At 50.0% G+C, this 19,322-nt stretch overlaps 1 protein-coding gene across 3 annotated transcripts in view; it reads left to right on the top strand.

Moving 5' to 3' along the window:
- Positions 1-19,322, top strand: part of Olfm2 (olfactomedin 2) — a 79,135-nt gene that overhangs the window by 15,417 nt on the left and 44,396 nt on the right. Inside the window, exon 1 of one of the 3 annotated variants that reach the window (XM_041657334.1) lies at positions 4,599-5,164. The exons of the other annotated variants lie outside the window; for them this stretch is intronic. Coding sequence (XP_041513268.1) covers positions 5,030-5,164 — 135 coding nt within the window. The 5' untranslated portion in view covers positions 4,599-5,029. Of the gene's footprint in view, positions 1-4,598; positions 5,165-19,322 lie in introns of those variants that run through there. 3 annotated transcript variants of the gene reach the window in all.

The following is a 19,322-nucleotide window of genomic DNA, read 5'->3' as shown; positions in this document are numbered from 1 at the left end:
GAACCGAGGTCCTCTGGAAGAGCAGCCAGTGCTCTGCCGAGCCAGCACTCCAGCCCCGTCGGGCACTTTTTAGATTTGGACTAGATATAGGCCTTGGTGAGAGAGTCAACCAATTAAGAGCAATTTCTTACTGGTGGCATGCGCCTGCCATTCCCGGTCTGGGAGGTAGAAGCAGGAGTTCAGGGTCATCCTTGGCTACACAGGCCAGCCTGGGCTACATTAGATCCCGTCATCCCAAAGGGGCTGGGGGCTCAGTGGTAGGGTGTTTGCCTAGCATGCATGAGACTTTGTATTTGATCCCAGCACTGAAGAAAAATATCTGATAAATACTTAAACAAGGTAAAGGCAGATGGTGCTGAGGGCTCTGACTTTCGAGACAGAATGTGTGCTTAGCATGTATGAGGCCCAAGTTCCATTCCCAGCATAGAAAACAAGCAAGCACAACTAAAAATAAATTATATTAATAAAATAAGCAAAACTAAAAATAAATAAAACAAAAATGGCATTCAGGGCTGGGAAAATGGCTTGCCACATGAGCATGAAGACCTGAGTTGAGATGCACAGGGTCCATTTTAATGCTGGGCAGGTGGCCCAAACATCTAGGAGGCAGAGACAAGGAGCTGGCTGGGTGTCTAGACTAGCAGACTGGAAAATTCTTGGTTTGACTGAGAGACCCTGACTCAATAAACAAGATGGAGAGTGATGGAAGAAGATACCTGATACTGGCTTCAGGTACATACATCTGGGCAGGTGCACCCCACACCATGTAGGTGCACCCCACACCATGCAGGTGTACCCCACATCACAAGGTGCACCCCACACCACACAGGTACACCCCACACCACACAAGATACACCCCACACCACACAGATGCACCCCATACCACGCAGGTGCACCCCACACCATGCAGGTTCACCCCACACCCCCACACTACACAGGTTCACCCCACACCACGCAGGTGCACCCTACACCCTCACACTACACAAGTACACCCCACACCATGCAGGTACACCCGACACCACACAGGTGCATCCCACACCACGCAGGTGCACCCCACACCATGCAGATGCACCCCACACTACACAGATGCACCCCACACCACGCAGGTTCACCCCACACCATGCAACTATACCCCACATCATGCAAGTTTACCCCACACCACGCAAGTACAACCTCACACCATGCAGGTACACCCCAAATTGTGCAGGTATACCCCACATGTGCAGGTGTATCCCACATCACAGAGGTGCACCCCACCCCACATACCCTCTCCCACATGCAAGCACACATATGCATATGCATGCACAGAAAATGATGCCCCAGGCAGTCAGGGTTCAGTCAGGGAAGCAAGTAACATTAGGTGTCCTAGTGGGACAGAGTTTGATCTGCGTGTGTCCTCGGGTGGAAGCAGTAACTGAACGTTCAGATGGGATACTCAGGAAACCTGGCAGCATGTCCCAGCAGAAGGGCGTGACGGGCTCTGATGTGAGAAGAGGGCATTCCCCATAAGAAACGCCCCTCCCCCACTGGCCCTGAGATGGCTCGGCAGTTAAAGGCTTTGCTGAACAACCTCGCGGATGGTGTTCAGATCCCAGCACTCCTGTAACAAGTCATGCAGAGTCCCACACATGCCTGGGACTGTACCCCTGAGAGGACAGAAGCAGAAGGAACACTGAGGCTTTCTGGCTTCCAGTTAGCCAGTCTTGAGCCCCAGGTTCAGGTAGAGACTGTGCCTCAAAGGAAGAGATGGAGAGTCAGAAGTTAAAGCCCTCTCCTGGCTTTCACACATGCACTAGGACCCACGTGGTAGAAGAGAGAACAAATTCCCCCAAGTTGTCTTCTGACCTCGGGGTCCCACCATATCTGCAATCAAATAGGAAAATGTTACTGGAAATTTCGAAAAAGAGAAGAAAGCCCCACCCTACTCCAAGCAGAAAGAAAGGGAAGCCATAGCTCCCTTCTCCCCCCTTCCCACTTCCCAGTCTCCACCCACTCCTGCCCAATGTTTGTGTCCGACAGGAAGTCAGTGGGAAAAGTCCTAGGAAATACTATTTTCTGCAGGACAAGACATGTTGCTTACCCCCACCACGGCAGAGACTTAAGTGAAGGACCTTACTAGGCCTCCGAGATTTCTGTGGTAAAATGTTGTCAGCTAGGAAGGTCCTGAGACAGGAAAAAGGTTCGATGAACCAAATAAGTGTGCAGAAACCGGGAGTAGGGGAAGGCGGAAAGATCTAGACATTTAGGAATAGAGATGGCGGAAGGGGCAGGGACAGAATGAGGAAAGGATATGTTGTCTCAAGAAGGGAGTGAGTATGGAGAAAGGAAGGTTATTACATTCGTGTTTTTGTGTGTGGAGCTGAGCTAGTGATAATTTGAGGATGTCGATTTTCTCCTCCCGCCATATGGGCACTGTTAATCAAACTCGGGATTTCAGGCTTGGTGGCAACTGTCTTTACCCACTGGGCAATCTTGCCAGCCCAGGAATGCTATCAATACCTTTAGTGGGGAGTTTGGAAGGCATGGAGAAGAGGCGTGGTTGTAAGTGTTCTCAATCCTTACAGCCTGGCTGTGTGAACTAGGTCTGTTTCTTAGCACTCAAGGTGAGCCTGGGGGCCCACCGTAGCCGCGGGATCTTAGGGTCCTCTCTTCTTGACTAAACAGTCCCTTCCCACCCAAGTCGGCTCAGGCTGCCCCAGGTCCTTTGCACCGCTGTTTCCCGACCGTTTACAAATCTTCTCCTGGTACTGAAATGGCTCCCTCCTTCGCCTTCCAGTGTGGCTTAACTGTTACCTTGCCTAGTCACTGTGTTTAAAGGCGTACCCATGGGTTGGGGACATGGCTCAGTAGAATACATGCCATCCAAGAGCAAGTACAGATCACGACACTTAACTCAAAAGTCCGATGTGGCTGTGCCTGCCCTCCGCTGCTGGGGATCCTGGGACAGAGTGGCTCTGGGGCTCCTAGACTGACCAGCTTAGCTTAATCAGGAACTTTCAAGTGCAGTGAGAAACCTTGTCAGCATTTGAGAGACAGTGGGAACTCTGCGAGTTCTAAGCCAGCCAGGGCTACACAGTGAGACTATGTCCCAAAACCGATTAAAAAAAAAGACCAAATTAAATAGGTTAGATACATAGATGATTGATAGATAGATAGATAGATAGATAGATAGATAGATACATAGATGGTAGATAAAACAAGGAGAGAGGCACTGAGGAAGACATACCCAGTATACGTCTAGCCTCTGCACACACATCTCCACCCCTTCCCTTTGATACCTATTTGTACTTCATTTTCTTCCTTTATTTCTTATGCCACTTATTTAATGTGTTGATGGGGTGGAATAAGTAGAGGTCGAAGAACACCTCGGAGCACCACTTGGATCTTAGAGATCCAACTCAGGTTGCCAGGCTTTGTGGTAAGCAGTTTTACCCACTGAACTACGCACCCCCACACCCTTTCTGGTGGAGGTGGGGATGGAGTCCGGGACTTTAGACATGTTAGGCAAGCCTCTGACGCCGAGCCACATCCCCAATCCTTCCTCAAGTCCTTGTCTGTCTCCCTAATGCAATGCTCAAGGGCTTTGGTCTATAGTTGAGCTGCTTGCCACCTCCAGCACACACCTGACCCATCAGGTCTCAGAACCACTTTACAGATGTGGAAACTGAGACAGACGGGAATAGCCCTCGCTGGATGCCACATCGGGGCAGACCCTGCGTCTCAGTGGGGTCAGACAGTTCAGGACCCCCTAGCTCCCCAAGGTTGGGCTCTTCCGGCTCCACTAGCGGCCGGCGCGGTAAAGGCCTGAGTCATCGCCGCCTCCAGACGGCGGCGGCAGCCGGCCGAGGGCGACGGCGGCGACTGCGGGAGGTGATGCGGGGACGCCAGGAGGGGGCGTGAGTGCAAAACCGAAGAAAGGCGACCGCGCGGGCGCTCCTCGCCCCACCCTGCCGCCTGCTGCGCTTTCCAACCTCCCTCACCAGGGGACCAGCCCAGAGCAGGTCCCTAGATGCTGGAAGAGACTCGATGTATAAGTTCCCCACCTCTACCCCAAGTTTAAGTTGTGAGTCAAACCTTGCACTGGGACTCGACTGTGAAAAGAACTGTCTGGGTCGGCGGCAGTCCCAAGTGGCACCTCGGATGCTCAGGGAAACCCTCCTACTGCCCAAGTGACCCGCACTACAGAGTCTGTACCCGTCACCCCGGGCTTCCCTGGTCCCGAATCCACAGGGGAATCCCCTTCAGAACGATCTGGGACCAGGAAAGCAAGGAGAAAAAGAGTCCCGGCACTCGGGAGAGCACCGAAGTCCAGCCCGCACCGCTCTCTGTACCGCGTCGCGGGCTCGGGACCGGAACCCCCCCCCCCCCCCGCTCCCGACCGAGCAGGTGGGTGGAGACAACCGACTTCCACCCCCTGTCAGCTTTGGGAGGGAGGTTTGGGGTGGATTCTTTCTGCTGCAACGTAGGGGTTTTGGAGAAGGGGTGTTGCATGCATGGGAGCCCGGGGATCGCCACTAGGGTACAGAGGGAACTAGAGTGAGGATGAGGGGGGGTATAGCTGGGGGGCGGGGCTGGGGATGCCGCGGCGGCGGGGGAGGGGCGAGAATGTCGCTGGAAGATGTCCACACTTCTGCAGATGGGGGAAGGTCCCCCAGAGGTTCTTTGGGGAAGTGGGGGACCGGGTGGGTGCACCCTCCCATCATTTCCCCAACCCCGCTGGCTCCAGGGCCGGAGCCGTGACGTCACGGCGGCTGGAAGTGCCCGGCGGTGGCGCGGGAGGGGGTGGCCGAGCCGGCGCCTTATAAAGCTGAGCCCGCGAGGCGCGCAGAGCCGCAGCCGCGCGTCCCCAGTGTCACCCCATCCCCATCCCGCCGGCCACCGCCCCCTTGGACCTGGTCATCTCGGCCATCGCGGCCCTCCATCCCCCCCACCCCACTGGGGTGGGTAAGCGACAGCTTGAGTGCCGAGCAGAAGGGACAGAACACCTGCTTTTTGAGGCGCTGGCGCGGGGCATGAGGCGAGGGGCGCGATGTCGGTGCCGCTGCTCAAGATCGGGGCGGTGCTGAGCACCATGGCCATGGTCACTAACTGGATGTCGCAGACGCTGCCCTCACTCGTGGGACTCAACAACACAGTGTCCCGCGCGGGTTCCTCGGAGAAAATCGTGAGTGGCTACTCGGGCTGGGGGGCGCTCCGGAGGGGGGGCGTGGTGCCCGTAGCCCCCACTGCAGCTCCTGGGAAAAGGACCCCCACAGTTCCAAAGTGACAGAATCTCGGGTAGAAGCAGGGATTTCTTCTCTGGGGGACGTGATCTCTTGGGGGTCCCGGGCTGGACCCCGAAGCACAAGAGAACCTCGCGCCCCGCATAGCCCTGGGTTTGATGATTGCATTTGCTGGGCTAGCGTCCTCTCTGAGGGACCCACGAGTGCCACCGGGGTACAAGCTGGCTCAAGCCCCAGGCGGAGGCGGCAGGGCTGCGGAATTGAACCAGATCCCGGCTGAGTGGGGCGGAGCTGGGCGGTTTTGGGGGAGCCAGAAGGGTGTTCTGCTATGTTGGAGTGGGTAGGGGACACCTCCGAGTCTTCATATATCTTCAGCCTCTGGGACTTTGCTTGGTTGTGTCTAAGTGTCACTGAGGAGTGCTCTCTCTCTGTCTCCTTTCCTGAGTCTCCCCTTCTATCTTCTATTTCTGTCTTTCTTCTGACTTAGTGTCTCTCTCTCTCTCTCTGTCTCTCTCTCTCTCTCTCTCTCTCTCTCTCTCTCTCTCTCTCTCTCGGTCTGGCTCTCTGTCCCCTGCACATGGCACCAGTTTCTTCCTTCCTATGATCTGTTTCCCGGAGGACTGAATATTGATCTCTCTAACTCCTCATCCTGGGAGTTAAGAGGGGGCTCAGACTGGGGTAGAACTCCTCCGCCTCCCTTCTGTTTTATCCCCCTGCTTCCTTCTCCTGGTAGCTTCCTAGGGGGGAGGGGTACACTCAGCTCTGTTCATCCCCGTTGCTCTGTCCTGTTGACAGTGAAGGATGCTTTTGCATTGCAACGTCCCTCGTGCCCCATTCACTGTTCCCATGGGAGCCCCTCTGATCTTTAGTCTGTGGGACTCCCCTTAATTTCACCCACCCATCTCCCTCTTCTTCCCTTCATGTTGTTACAACGTCGTCACCAGTCCCTTTTGCATCCACAATAACTCCTTCCCTCCCCACCAAAAAAGAACTTTGCTCCCAAAAGCTGCAGCTGTGGGATGTAAGGGAGGACACCAGTTCCCCCAGCCCAGGGCATGGCCAACCCCGGGTCAGGGGACATCATGGGACTCGTAGTCCTTTGCAACATGGTGTCTTCTTCTTTGTCTGTGACATCGAGTGTTATTATTTGGGTATATCTTGGTGTGTCTGTCTGCGCCTGTGGTTTGGATGGGCAGTGAAGAGAAACTTAAGTGTGTCGCTGACATACAGGTGCAGATGTATCCTCCCAAGGGTGGGTGTGTCCCTGTGTGGTTGCTTTCAGATGGACATGTGTCCGACACCGCATCTGCGGTTGTATGTCCCTGACTATGGGTGTGGGTGTGTATATGAAGTGAGTCTGTATGCACAGGTGTGACACAGCCTTCTGACTGTTGTCATCAGAGTGATGGAGTCATTGAAATCATAAGTCAAATTCACCTATCCATCCGAGTGGGAGTCTGCGTGAGTGCCTGTGTGCTGTGTGAAAGTGTGTATACAAGCACATGTGCAGGGTGTGTAACCATGTCTTTGAGCTATGATTTTTGTTTATGCTTAGTACATTTAGTGTGTGTGCTTGTACATGCATGCATGCCATAGTACACATGTGACGATCAGAGGACAACTTCTCTCCTTCCGCCATCTGGGTCCTAGGATCAAACTAAGGTCACCAGGTTTGGTGGCAAGTGACTTAACCCAGCCTTGAATTATGAAGTATGATTTTGTGTGTTCATACATTAAATTTTTGTATGTTTATATATACTTATGTTTATGGATGCCTGGCTGGTATACATGTGTGTTGCTTTTTGTGTATTATGTTTCTCTAAGTGTGGGGGAATGTGTTTGTGAACCCAGACAGACCTGGCCCCTTGTAGCTAACAGTACCTTGGTGTAGAGTTCCCCCATGCCTATCTCCGGAGGCCCCCCAGTTCTCTCATCCTCACCCAGCCCTTTCTCCACCTGTCCTGCAGTCTTCCCATGACTTCCCAAAGTGCTCTGCAGGGGGAGTGGCTGAAGGTGTTAGGGTGACACCTGGGAGGTAGCTGTGACATGAGGATGCTCAGCAAGGGTCTTGGAGCTGGGGGACTGACTGCTGTAATCCTAGCAACTGGGAGAGTGAGGCAGGAGAGTAGCCACAAGTTTCAGGTCAGCCAGGCCATAGTGTGTCTCTTTCTCAAAAAACGAGGAGTTAGAGGGTTAACTTAGCATTAAGAACCCTGGCTTCTCTTGCAAAGGACCCCAGTTCCCAGCACCCATAATGGGGCTCACATCTGTAATTCCAATTCCAGGACCACCGATGGCTGCTTCTGGTCCCTGAAGTCACTAGATATGTGGTACACAGACATACATGTAGGCAAAAGTCCATACACATACAAAAATGAAAGAAGAAAAACAAGGGCTTTTTTAGGTCTGTGTAGAATCTAGATTACTCCAACTTGTTCTCCAACTCTGGCCAATGGCAACAGCATCCCAAGCTAATGCCCCTGAGAAAGTCAGTGATAAATCCTATCTCAGAATTATGGGCGACAGAGCCCTCTTCAGAGCCCCATCCATCATCCATCCACCCACCCATTATTCCAGCCACTCATCTACTCTCCTATCCCTCCATCTGTCTTTCCTCCAGCCTGCCATCTTTCCTTCCATTCACTCAGACAGCCATCTGTCCATCCACCCACTTTTCCTTTCTTTCATCCATGTGTCCATTCACTCATCTTTTCATCCACCCATCCTTTCATTTCTCCATCCATTCCTTCACCCTTACACCTGCCTCCATCCACCCATCCACCCATCCATCCACCCATCCACCCATCCATCCATCCATCCATCTACCCATCCATCCATCCATTTACCCATCCATCCATCAATTTACCCATCCACCCATCCATCCATCCACCCATCCATCCATCTACCATCCATCCATCCATCCATCCATTTACCCATCCATCCATCAATTTACCCATCCACCCATCCATCCACCCATCCATCCACCCATCCATCCATCCATCCACCCATCCATCCATCCATCTACCATTTACCATCCATCCATCCATTTACCCATCCACCCATCCATTCATCCATCCATCCATCCACCCATCCATCATCCTGGCATGGATTCACCCTTCCTTCCATGCATACATATATACATGCACACACCAATCCCTCTTTCTGTCCATTATCCACCACCCCACCATCTGTCAGTCCACTATTCACAAATCTGTACTTTAAACATCCCTATCTCTATTCTCATCCATTAATTTGTCTCCTAGACATTTAATTTACTTAGCAAAACTACCCACTACCCCTTCTATGCCAAATATGTATACACTGAAACAAACCTTCCTGCCCTGGATCTTTCAGAACAGATGCTCTGTCAGTGCTAGGATCTTGAGTTGGATGTGTGTAAGTTTTAATTCTGGCCCTGCAACTTACCGAACCATGTGACTTTGGGGGAACTCACTGAATCTTTCTGAACACCAGTTTCCTTATTAGGTAAGGAGAATTCAGAGTCTCTACTAGATGATAATGCCCATGAAGGACTGGTGTTGAGGTTCAGTGCTACAGTGCTTGCCTAGTGCTCAGCCTTGTGTTCAGTCCCGACACCACAAAGGCTGCTACTAGTACCTACAAGGAAGCACTGGTTTTGCTCATTGCTGCCTCCTGTGGCCTGATGCAGCAGGTTCACAATATTTGCCATGCAGCCGAATCTGTAAACACATCCGAAATATTCTTGGGCCTCTATTACATCCAAGCACATAGTGAATCTAGAATGAGTGTTTTTCATGTTTTGGGGGCTGAGGAGGTGGATGAGTGGGTACAACATTTGCTTTACAAATGTGAGGACCTGAATTTGAATCTCCTAAACCCAGTAAAGTTGGATGCAACCATACATGTCTGTAGTACAAGCACTCCTATGGAGAGATGGAGACTGGAAAATTCCTGAAGTCTCAGGGGCCAGCTAGTCTGGCATGTACAGTGGTGAATGAGAAACTGTTTCAAACAAGTTGAAGTGTAAGAACAGACATTTGAGGTGTGACCTCCACACGTACAACATGGCATGCATGCTTCTACTCACACATGAGTATACATACATGCACATTCTTACACTCACACACACACACACACACACACAAACACATCAAGAGTAAATATATTTTCAAAATTTTAAGTTAATTTTATCTATAAAATATGAATAACATTTTAAAATTACATTTATTTAGTTCCTGTATGTGTGTGGAATGGGTATCTGTGTGCTATAGGGCACATGTGGAGGTCAGAAAACAAAACCAGTTCTCTTCTTCCACTATGTGGATTCTGGAGAAAGAGCTCAGGTTGTCAGGCTTGACAGCAAGTGCCTTTACCCACTGAGCCCTCTCGCCAGCTCAGGTCATTCTTACCCCCACAGAACTGTGTGGACAATGGAGGTCTAACCCCCATTCCTCCATCCATCCATACATACATACATACATACATCATCCATCCATACATCACCCATACATACATACATACATACATCACCCACCCATACATACATACATACATCATCCATCCATCCATCCATGCATCTTTATAACCATTACCTTTTCCTCCACTATACCTCTGCCTTTCCTCCTTCCATCTATCCATTCTTTGTCTCTTCTGTTTATCCATCCTGTCATCTTTCCATCCTTTGACCCCAAGGGTTGTGGAAAACATACTGAAAACTCCTAGTAGGTGCTTAATAATGAGTTGTGGGAAAGGGGTAGAACCCCAAAGAGGGGGAGGTTAAGAGGGTAAAATCATACACTGTGGGAATTCCTAAGCAATGACTCAGAAGTTTGGGTGCTATGCCTGGGTTAGTAAAGAGCCTCCGTGGTGTTGACAGTGAACCGTGATGCGGGATGGGCTTGTCTCTGAGTCTACCCCCCTCCCCCCCGCTCCGCCTCTCCATGATGCACAGAAGCAGCATAGCCTTGTGTTCACAAACCACCTCTGTGAGGGAAGCTGCCTCTCCTCCTTCCTCTGGCTGGCTTCCAGCCATGAAGCATCCCCAGGAGATGGGAGCCTTGAGTCGAATGGCTCCTCACCTAGGGACCATAAATCCAGACTCAGACTAAAAGCTGACATCTCTGCTGTCAATGGCTGGCATCACGAAGGACCTAGAGTGAACTACCTGCATCTTGTATGTTCTGCTCTAGCCTGCCTCCCCTGTGTGTGCATGTGTCTGTGTGCTTGCGTGCATGCATGTGTGTGCATATGTGCATTCATGAGTGTATGAGTGTGCATGCATGTGAGTGTGTGTGCATGTATATGTGAGTGTTTGTGTATGAATGTATGCATGTATGTGTGAGTTGCATGAGTGTGTGCATGTATGAATGCATGTGTGTGTACTTGCGTGCATGCATGTGTGTGCATGTGTGTGTGTGTAAGCCGGTAGTCATCCTTAGATGTTATTCCTCAGGTGCAATGAACCTTGTTGTGTTGATTTATTACATTTTAATTTGTTTTGTCTATGTTAATGATGTATGTGTTGAGGTCACAGGACAACTTGCAGCAGTCAGCTTCCTCCTTTCACCATGTGGGTCCTAAGGATTGGACTCAGTTTGTCAGACTTGCCTGGCATTTCACTGTTCTGTTCCCCCTTTGGAAGAGCTGAAGGACAGAGGAGTATCAGTGAAAGAGTTCTATTGGGGGGGGGGGCTGGAGAGATGGCTCAGTGTTTAAGAGCATTGCCTACTCTTCCAAAGGTCCTGAGTTCAATTCCCGGCAACCACATGGTGGCTCACAACCATCTGGAATGAGGTCTGGTGCCCTCTTCTGGCCTGCAGGCATACACACAGACAGAATATTGTATACATAATAAATTAAATAGATAAATAAATAAATAAATATATTTTTTAAAAAGAGTTCTATTTGGTTAGGACCCTTTACCCTCACGAAGAAAAGGGAGGGTCTAGGCAGGGGCCAGCAGAAGGTTCTTTGAGTACTAATGATGCACACGCCCAGTGCCTTTTTTTTTTTTTGACAGTTTCACAGGAGGAAGAAGTCCCCAAAACCAGTCTAGGGAAGTCCCGTAATGCCATGGTAACTAGCATTCCCAGCGCTTAGCCATTGAACACAGACCAGGTTTATTTCTTGCTTCTGAGATGTCTCCATCTTATGCTGGTTGTGATGGGAGGTCTCTGTCCCAGGTGTTCTCCTGGAACCCAAAATGATGGAGGCTCTCCAGTCACACCACCATGGAAGCAGGACTCAGAAGGGACACAGCAAGACTCCCAACAGCTCCTAAAGCATTTTCCTCATATAGCATAGAATGCTATTGCTCACAGTCCCCTGGTCCAAGGGAGTCTCGGGGCTCGTGACTGGGAGAAGCAAAGGGGTATGCAGGCTCGGCTACGGACTCACTCGCTCAACCCAATGAGAGTACTTAGGAGTACTTAGGCTGCAGTTGGACCTGGGACTTAGGGTAGCATGCTTGCCTCATCCACACAAAACTCCAGGTTTCATCTCCCACACTGATTAAAATGGGCATGATAGCACATGACTGGAATCTCAGCACCCAGAGGTGGAGACAAGAGGATCAGAAGTTCAAGATCACCCTCAGCTATACAGCAATTTTTTTGTTTTGATTTTTTTTTCTTTTTTGAGACAAGGTTTCTCTGTGAAACAGTCCCGGCTATCCTGGAACTCACTTTGTAGACCAGGCTGGCCTTGAACTTACAGAGATTCACCTGCCTCTACCTCCTGAGTGCTGGGATTAAAGATGTGCACCACCACCACCTGGCGCTATATATCAAGTTTAAGACTAGCCTGACCTACATGAGACCCTGTTCAAAAGGAAGGAGGGAAGAAAAGAAGAAAGGAGATGAAGAGAAAGTCAAGTAGAGAGGAGCATAGCTGCAAGAGAGCCCAGCACTATAGTTCTGAGCATCTCAGGCTCAGGAAGGAGGATGGATGAGGGAGGGAGGAAGGGAGGGAGAAATTCTCCACTTAGTCACTCAGTTTTTGGGCTGAGGATGTGGTTCAATGGTAGAGCACTTTCTTAGCATGCAGAAAACATCCGATTCCATCCCCAGTATTACAACACAGACACACACTCACACACGACAATGTACTCTTCCTATGCCAGACTGACATCCTGAACAGAGCGGTAAAAGATATTTTGATAGCTCTGTGGTAGGTGGCTGGAAGTGTTATATAAAGAAACATAGAGCATAGCCAATGAGATAGCTCAATGGATAAAGGCGTTTGCCACCAAGCCTGATGACCCCCAAGACCTCATGGTAGAAGTAGGGAACCTATTCCTGTAAGTTGTCCTTTGACCTCCACACGAGCACGATGACATGCACAAAAAAATTTTTGGTTTGAGGAGCCTCTCTGATTAGATGACATTGTGCAGAAATCTAGAGGGACTGGAAGCAGAATATTGAGAGGAAAAGGGTAATAGGGTAGGAGCAGCAAGAAGGTCCTGAGGCAGGAATATACTTGCAATGTTGGAAAGACACTGAGCAGGCCAGTGTGACTTGAGCAAAATGGATGGTGGGGGGCAGGGTGAGAGGAAGTGAGCATTGGGGGGGGGCAGGAGCTACATCCCATCTCTTAAACAGTTTATTTATTGTGTTTTTTTTTTTTTTTTTTTTTTTTTTGAGATAGGGTTTCTCTGTGGCTTTGGAGCCTGTCCTGGAACTAGCTCTATAGACCAGGCTGGTCTCGAACTCACAGAGATCCGCCTACCTCTGCCTCCCGAGTGCTGGGATTAAAGGCGTGCGCCACCATCGCCCGGCTTATTGTGTTTTTTTAAATATTTATTTATTTATGCAATATTCTTTCTGTGTGTATGCCTGAAGGCCAGAAGAGGGCACCATTACAGATGGTTGTGAGCCACCATGTGGTTGCTGGGAATTGAACTCAGGACCTTTGGAAGAGCAGGCAATGCTCTTAACCGCTGAGCCATCTCTCCAGCCCCTATTTATTGTGTTTGAGTGTATGTGTGTGCCGCACTTTGTCTATAGAGTTGGATGATAACTTGAGAGTTGGTTCTCTCCTCTACCATGTGGGTCCTGAGGATTAAACTCAAGTTGTCAGGCCTGGTGGCAAGTGTTTTTCACTGCTGGACCCTTTTGGCATTTAAACGATTGTTTGTTGACTGTGTAGCCCCAGGACTAACCTAGCAGTACATAGTAAAGTGTTCAATAAACACTCGATAGGCGACTACATGGGTGACGGAATTGGGGGGGGGGGGCTGTGGAGGGTTCTGAGCAGGGGAGGAATGAGACTTTACCCAGGGTGAGTGGTGTCCTCTTGAGGCTTTTGCGGACACAAGGCTGGGAATCATGAGAATGGGACAAAGGGGATTACACCGTCCTAGTGGGGGATGATGGGAGCTGAGCCAATGTAAATACCAAAGAGGTGGAGAGACAGGGAAATGGTGGAGTTGATCTACTTTAAGCATAGGTTGGTTCTGGGCTGCTTGAGTCTGCTCAGATGCCTGAAATGTGAGAGGGTATGGGGACCAGAGGCTTTGCAGAAAGGGCTGGGATGCCAGAGAGAAGATGAGGAAGAGCAAGGAGCAAGGCTCAGTGGTAGAGCCCTGCCTGATTCCCTCAGTGAGGAGCTGGGGCGTGGCTCAGTGATAGAGCCCCTGACTAGAATCCCTCTGTGTCTTAGTCAACTATACTGGTACTGTGAAGAGACACTAGAACCAAAGCAACTTTTAAGAGAAAACCTTTAACTAGGGATTTACTTACAGCTTCAGAGAGTTAGTCCGTGAGCATCATGATGAGAAGCTTGTGGGCGGCAGGCCTGACGCTGGAGCAATAGTTCAGAACTCACATCTGATCCCCAAGTTGCGGGCAGAGAGAACAAGCCCTCCTAATCCTTCCCCAGCAGTTCTAGCAACTGGGGACCAATTATTCAAACATATGAGCCTATTGGGGGACTTGTTATTCAAACAAGCACACCCAGTGAGGAGCTGGGCCATGACTCAGTGGTAGAGCTCCTGGCTATAATCCCCCAGGGAAGGGCTATGGGGGTGGCTCAGCAGCAGAGCAAAGGAACAGGTTGCTGGAGGGCCTGGGTTCCAGTCCCAAATATATATATATATATAGTCACATATGATGAACATATGATGATACACCTCTGTAATTCTAGCTCTTGAGAAGCTGAGAGTGGAGCATAGCAAGTTTAGACTCAGCCTGGCTACACAGCAAGACCCTGTCTCAAGAGAGGAAGGAAGGAGGAAAGAAAGAAAGGAAGGGAAAGGGGAGGGCAGGTTTGCATATTCTCCTGGGGCTCTACTATCAATTAGATCTGCAGTCCTCATGACATGACAAGGCATGTGTGCTGACAGAACTATTTCTGGAATGTTGTGTGGCAGAGGAGAGGTAATGAAACCAGCCCTGGAGTGACAGGGGTTTTCTGGAGGTGGCAATGCCTAAATTAAGTTTTTCTTGTTCTTGCCTTGCTGATTTCCATGCTGGGCAAATGCTACACCATGAACCCCAAATGAGTCGCGTGCGTGCGTGCGTGTGTGTGTGTGTGTGTGTGTGTGTGTGAGAGAGAGAGAGAGGGGGGGGGGGAGGGAGGGAAAGAGCTGCTCCACAGGCTTCTGGGGATTCTCCCGTCTTTACCCTCACCACAGGAGCACTCAGATTACAAAGGGACACTACTGCTTGCTGGTAGTCGTGAGCACCTTGCACCTTTAATCCCGGAGGCAGGCAGATCTCTGTGAATTTGAGGACAGCTTGGTCTACAGAGATTGAGAGACAGAGAGAGAGAGAGAGAGAGAGAGAGAGAGAGTTCTAGGACAGCTAGGGTTACACAGAGTAACCCTGTTTTGAAAAGCAAACAAGTAAAAGCGCGCGTGCACACACACACACACACACTGAAACAAAGCAAAAAATAAACGGACATTACCATGTCCAAGTTTACATGTGTTCTGGGGATTTGAACTCATGTCTTCATGCTTGTACACCAAACATCTTGATCCATATCCCTAACCCATTAATTGAAACTTGAAATCTGGAAGAAATTATCTGAGTGAAGGGGTACCAAGAAGGAAGGCTTAGACGTGAGGGCCACCCGCTTCCTGATGTGCACCGAGAGAATCACAAACAGAGACTCTGGGACCTGTGAGAATCCTTAACATAAAATAGAGAACGAAAAAAATGGTTTGAGGTGGGAAACGAGGGAGTGCACACATGTTCCATGATGATCCACATGTGGTCCCAGGACATTTCAGGAGGCATCTCTCTGCCCATACTCCTTCTTAAAGAATACGTTTTTTATTTGTTTGTTTTAAATTTTTCGATTGTTTATTCATTTATTATTTTATGAGTATGGGTGTTTTGCCTGAATGTGTTTGTTCAGCACCCATGTGCAGTGTCCATGGAGGCCACAAGAGGGTGTTGGGTACCCTGGAACTGAATCACAGATGATTGTGGGCTGCCAGGTAGGGTAATTGGAACTAAACCCTGGTCCTCTGCCAGAGATGTGCAGGCAGGTGTGGCAGTGCACCTCTTAATGCCAGCCCTGGGAGGTAGAGGCAGGCCCTCTGTGAGTTCCGGGCCAGTCGGGGCTACACAGTGAGGCCCTGTCTCAGGAAACCAAACAGACAAACACCCAGAAAGAGTGACAGAGCTCTTCACATTGCTCCAATTTTGCACTGCTCCCCCTCGCCTTAAGGCAAAGTCTGAGTTTTGCTTCCAGCACTTCGTATTCCAGGCCAATTGGCCCAAGAACTCCTGGATTCCGGTCCCCACCCCTCACCTTGCTGTAGGAGAGGTGGGACTGCTCACCTCTATTTCTGTTTTTTTGTTTTGTTTGGTTTTGCTTGCTTTTTTTAAAAAATAATTTATTTATCTTATGTGCCCTGGTGTGAGGGTGTCATATCCTCTGGAACTTGAGTTACAGACAGTTGTGAGCTGCCAAGCAGGTGCTGGGAATTGAACCTGGGTCCTCCAGAAGAGAAGCCAGTGCTCTTCACCTCTGAGCCTTCTTTCTAGTGTCTTGTTTGCTTACTGTGGATCCTGCAGACTGAAGCCATCAGGTTTAAGCAGCAAGCACTCTCCCACACTAAATCATCTTGCTTGTGCATTTAAAACTGCACAAAATGCTCTTTTCTTAGGTCTTTCTTTCCCTCTTTCCCTCCCTTCATCCCCAGGGGTCTGTGTGTTGCGTATCCTGGCCCTGGACTCTTGAACTTAAGCAATTCTCTTGCCTTGGCTTCCCAAATAGGGACTATCTACACATGCCACTAAGCCTGGCTCCTTGGTTTTCTTTCTCCTTGTCTTCCATGTGTACCCATTACCCACTGTAAATACTCTGTGTGCCCATTACCCACTGTAAATACTCTGTGTGCCCATTACCCATTGTAAATACTCTGTGTGCCCACTACCCACTGTAAGTATGTTGTGTTTGTTGACTAAGAGTAATCATCTCTGCATGTGCTTGTATTTGTCTCTTTGTGTCTGTTATCTTTTCCCCTGTGTCTCCAATTCTGTTGTGTCCTGTTTGTGTCCCTGTCTTGTCTTCATGTCTGCCTTTGGTTTCTGTCTCTCAGTCCTGTCTCTGGATATTACCTCTCTTTCGTGTGTGTGTGTGTGTGTGTGTGTGTGTGTGTGTTAGGCCTGAGTTCAATCTCCACTATCATTCCACAGAACAACATTCAGGTTTGCTTTTTGAAAAACGACATTTATTTATTTATTGGGGAGTAGGGTGGGCTCATGCTACAATGCACACACGAGAAAGTCAGAGGACAACTTGTAGCAGATGGTTCTCTCTTTCTACTGTGAAGGACCAGGGATCACACTCAGGATTTTAGGCTTGATGACAAGGGCCTCTACCCACTGAGTCATCTTGATGGCTTTTTTTTTTTTTTTTTTTGAGACAGGGTCTCCCACTTTTTACCTTGAACTTACTGATTTGACTAACCTGGCTGGCTAGTGAGCCCCAGGTATCCACCTGTTTCTACCTCCTGAGTCCCTCTGTATCTCTTTAGCTGCCATCTGTCTGTCTGTCTGTCTGTCTGTGACTGTCTCCCTAGGGCCATAGGACCTTGATAGCAATGGAGGATGTGGGATTAGATTAGAACTCACAGCCTCCAGGCCTCCTAAGAAGCAGATGGAATGTGGCCCTGGGAAAGACTGCAGCAGTGGTCAGACCTGAGCCAAGAAAGACTAGCGCGGGTTCAGGGTGTCTAGACCCCTGAGGACCGTGGCAATGGTAGCTCGGCCTGGTGGAAGCTGAGCCTCCAATTTCCTCTCCACCCTGTGCCCCTCACCCTTGACTGCATTGTTTCCAGTGCCGCCCAGCACAAGTTCCAGGATGGAGCAGCTGTCGGGATCCAGCCGCTGAGGCTCATTTCGAACAAGCGAGATGATTGCAGGGAACGATGGGAGGAGGGAGAGGAGAGGGGAGGGTGACTGGGCCAAAGAGGAATCAGGCTTGATTGTCACTGCTGCCGCCGCTGCAGGAGGGAGGGTAGCAGGTGGGGTGGCGTGTGCCCAGGAGATGAGGAGGCCAGGCGAGCAAGGCAGGAAAAGGCAGAGGGACATTTGTCTGCCCAGCCCGCTGGTCCATCTGTCCCCACTTCTGGTCCTCCCTCTTGTGCAGTTTCTCTGCCTGTGTCTCTCCCTGTGATTCAAAGAGGAATCTGTCTCCTACTGGTCCTCACCTTCCTGCTGCTACCCCTCTGTCTGTCTCTCTCTACCTGGATTTCTGCATATCTCTGAGCCTGACCCCCACCTTGTTCTAGACACCACGGTCCTAACCAGAAGCATGGCCAACGTGCAAGGCAGCCTCTTTCTTATTTCTGCCATACACCAGCACTCCAGACACATAGACAGCACGATTTCCCAGGAAACCGATGAACCATGACCTTCAATAGAGGGATATTTGCAGAGATATCTCAATTAGGACTAATTAATTAAGCGAGCCACTTGGCCTGCCCTCTCCCCAACCCTGCAGTCCTTGCAGCCTCCTGGGAGGAACCAGCTCTGACTGCCTAGATGTCTGATCTATCACAGCCTGCTCCTAGCTACCTCATCAGTCAGTCCAGAAAGACATGGAGGCACAGGCCTTTAGTCCCCCAGCCAGGAGGCAGAGGCAGGAGGGATCTCAGTGAGTTCCAGGCTAGCGTGGTCTACACAGAGAGTTCTAAGTCAGCCAGGGCTACACAGTGAGACCCTGTCTAAAAATTAAAAACAGAAACACAAAACAGAAAGGCCAAGTGGTCATGGGAGGATGCCTGACCACCACCCCGCAGAGTATACAGAAGTGAAATGTGATGTCATGTACTATGTGGGAGACTCTGGGACAAGCCGGAGTGCTCAGAATCTGTCACTCATTTGGGGAATGTCTACGTAACCAGGCATGTCAGTGTGCTGGGATGCAGCCTGTGTAGAGAGCCCCCCGAGAATGTGGGCTGTGCTCTGTGGGTTCCCTGTGTTGTTCTCAGACAAGAGGCCCATGTAACCCTGGGGGCTCTGTGACTGCAACCAAAGAGGCGCTTGAGTTCAGCGTCTGCCTCTGGAGTGGCTGGGTAGTAGGCCATGTGTCCACCTTCCCATGGTGGTAGAGCCCAGAGCTTCTGGTGTGCAAGGTCACTTCCCTCTCCACTGAGGTATATCGCCCGTTTGCTGCAAATTTCTGTGCTTGCAGGTAAAATATCTCCCATCAGGCAGAGATAGGGCACCATCGACAGCTTCCAGAAGATCCAGCAAGTGGTGCCAACTAAACACATTAGATAAATCCCACAGCATGTGCCCTGCCCTCCCCTCACTGGGAGCCAGGAGAGTTGAGAGACAGTTGTTTTTCCTGTTTCTTGTGTGTGGTGTATATGCATGTGTTTGTGTGTGTGTGTGTGGTATATGCACGAACACTTGCATATGTAGCGGACAGAGGACAACTTGCAGGAGTCAGGCTCTCTTCTTCTACCATGTAGAGTAAACGCAGGGCATCAGGCTTGGCAGACGGTGTCTTTACTCACTGACTTATCCTGCTTTAGGCAACTTCTTAACACAGTATCTCCCCGTGGCTTTGCACTGCACACACAAGACTTACCAGATCAGAGAGTAAATACCCTTCTTGGTTTTAATTTCTAGCTATAAAGCCTTTAGAATACCCAAT

The sequence above is a fragment of the Microtus oregoni genome, unplaced genomic scaffold (genome assembly GCF_018167655.1).
Source record: "Microtus oregoni isolate MIOR12 unplaced genomic scaffold, Mior012 000008F_ref0000371, whole genome shotgun sequence".
NCBI classification, from domain to species: domain Eukaryota; kingdom Metazoa; phylum Chordata; class Mammalia; order Rodentia; family Cricetidae; genus Microtus; species Microtus oregoni.
The sequence above is the reverse complement of the archived record's forward strand: the minus strand, read 5'-3'. Positions and strand labels throughout refer to the sequence as shown.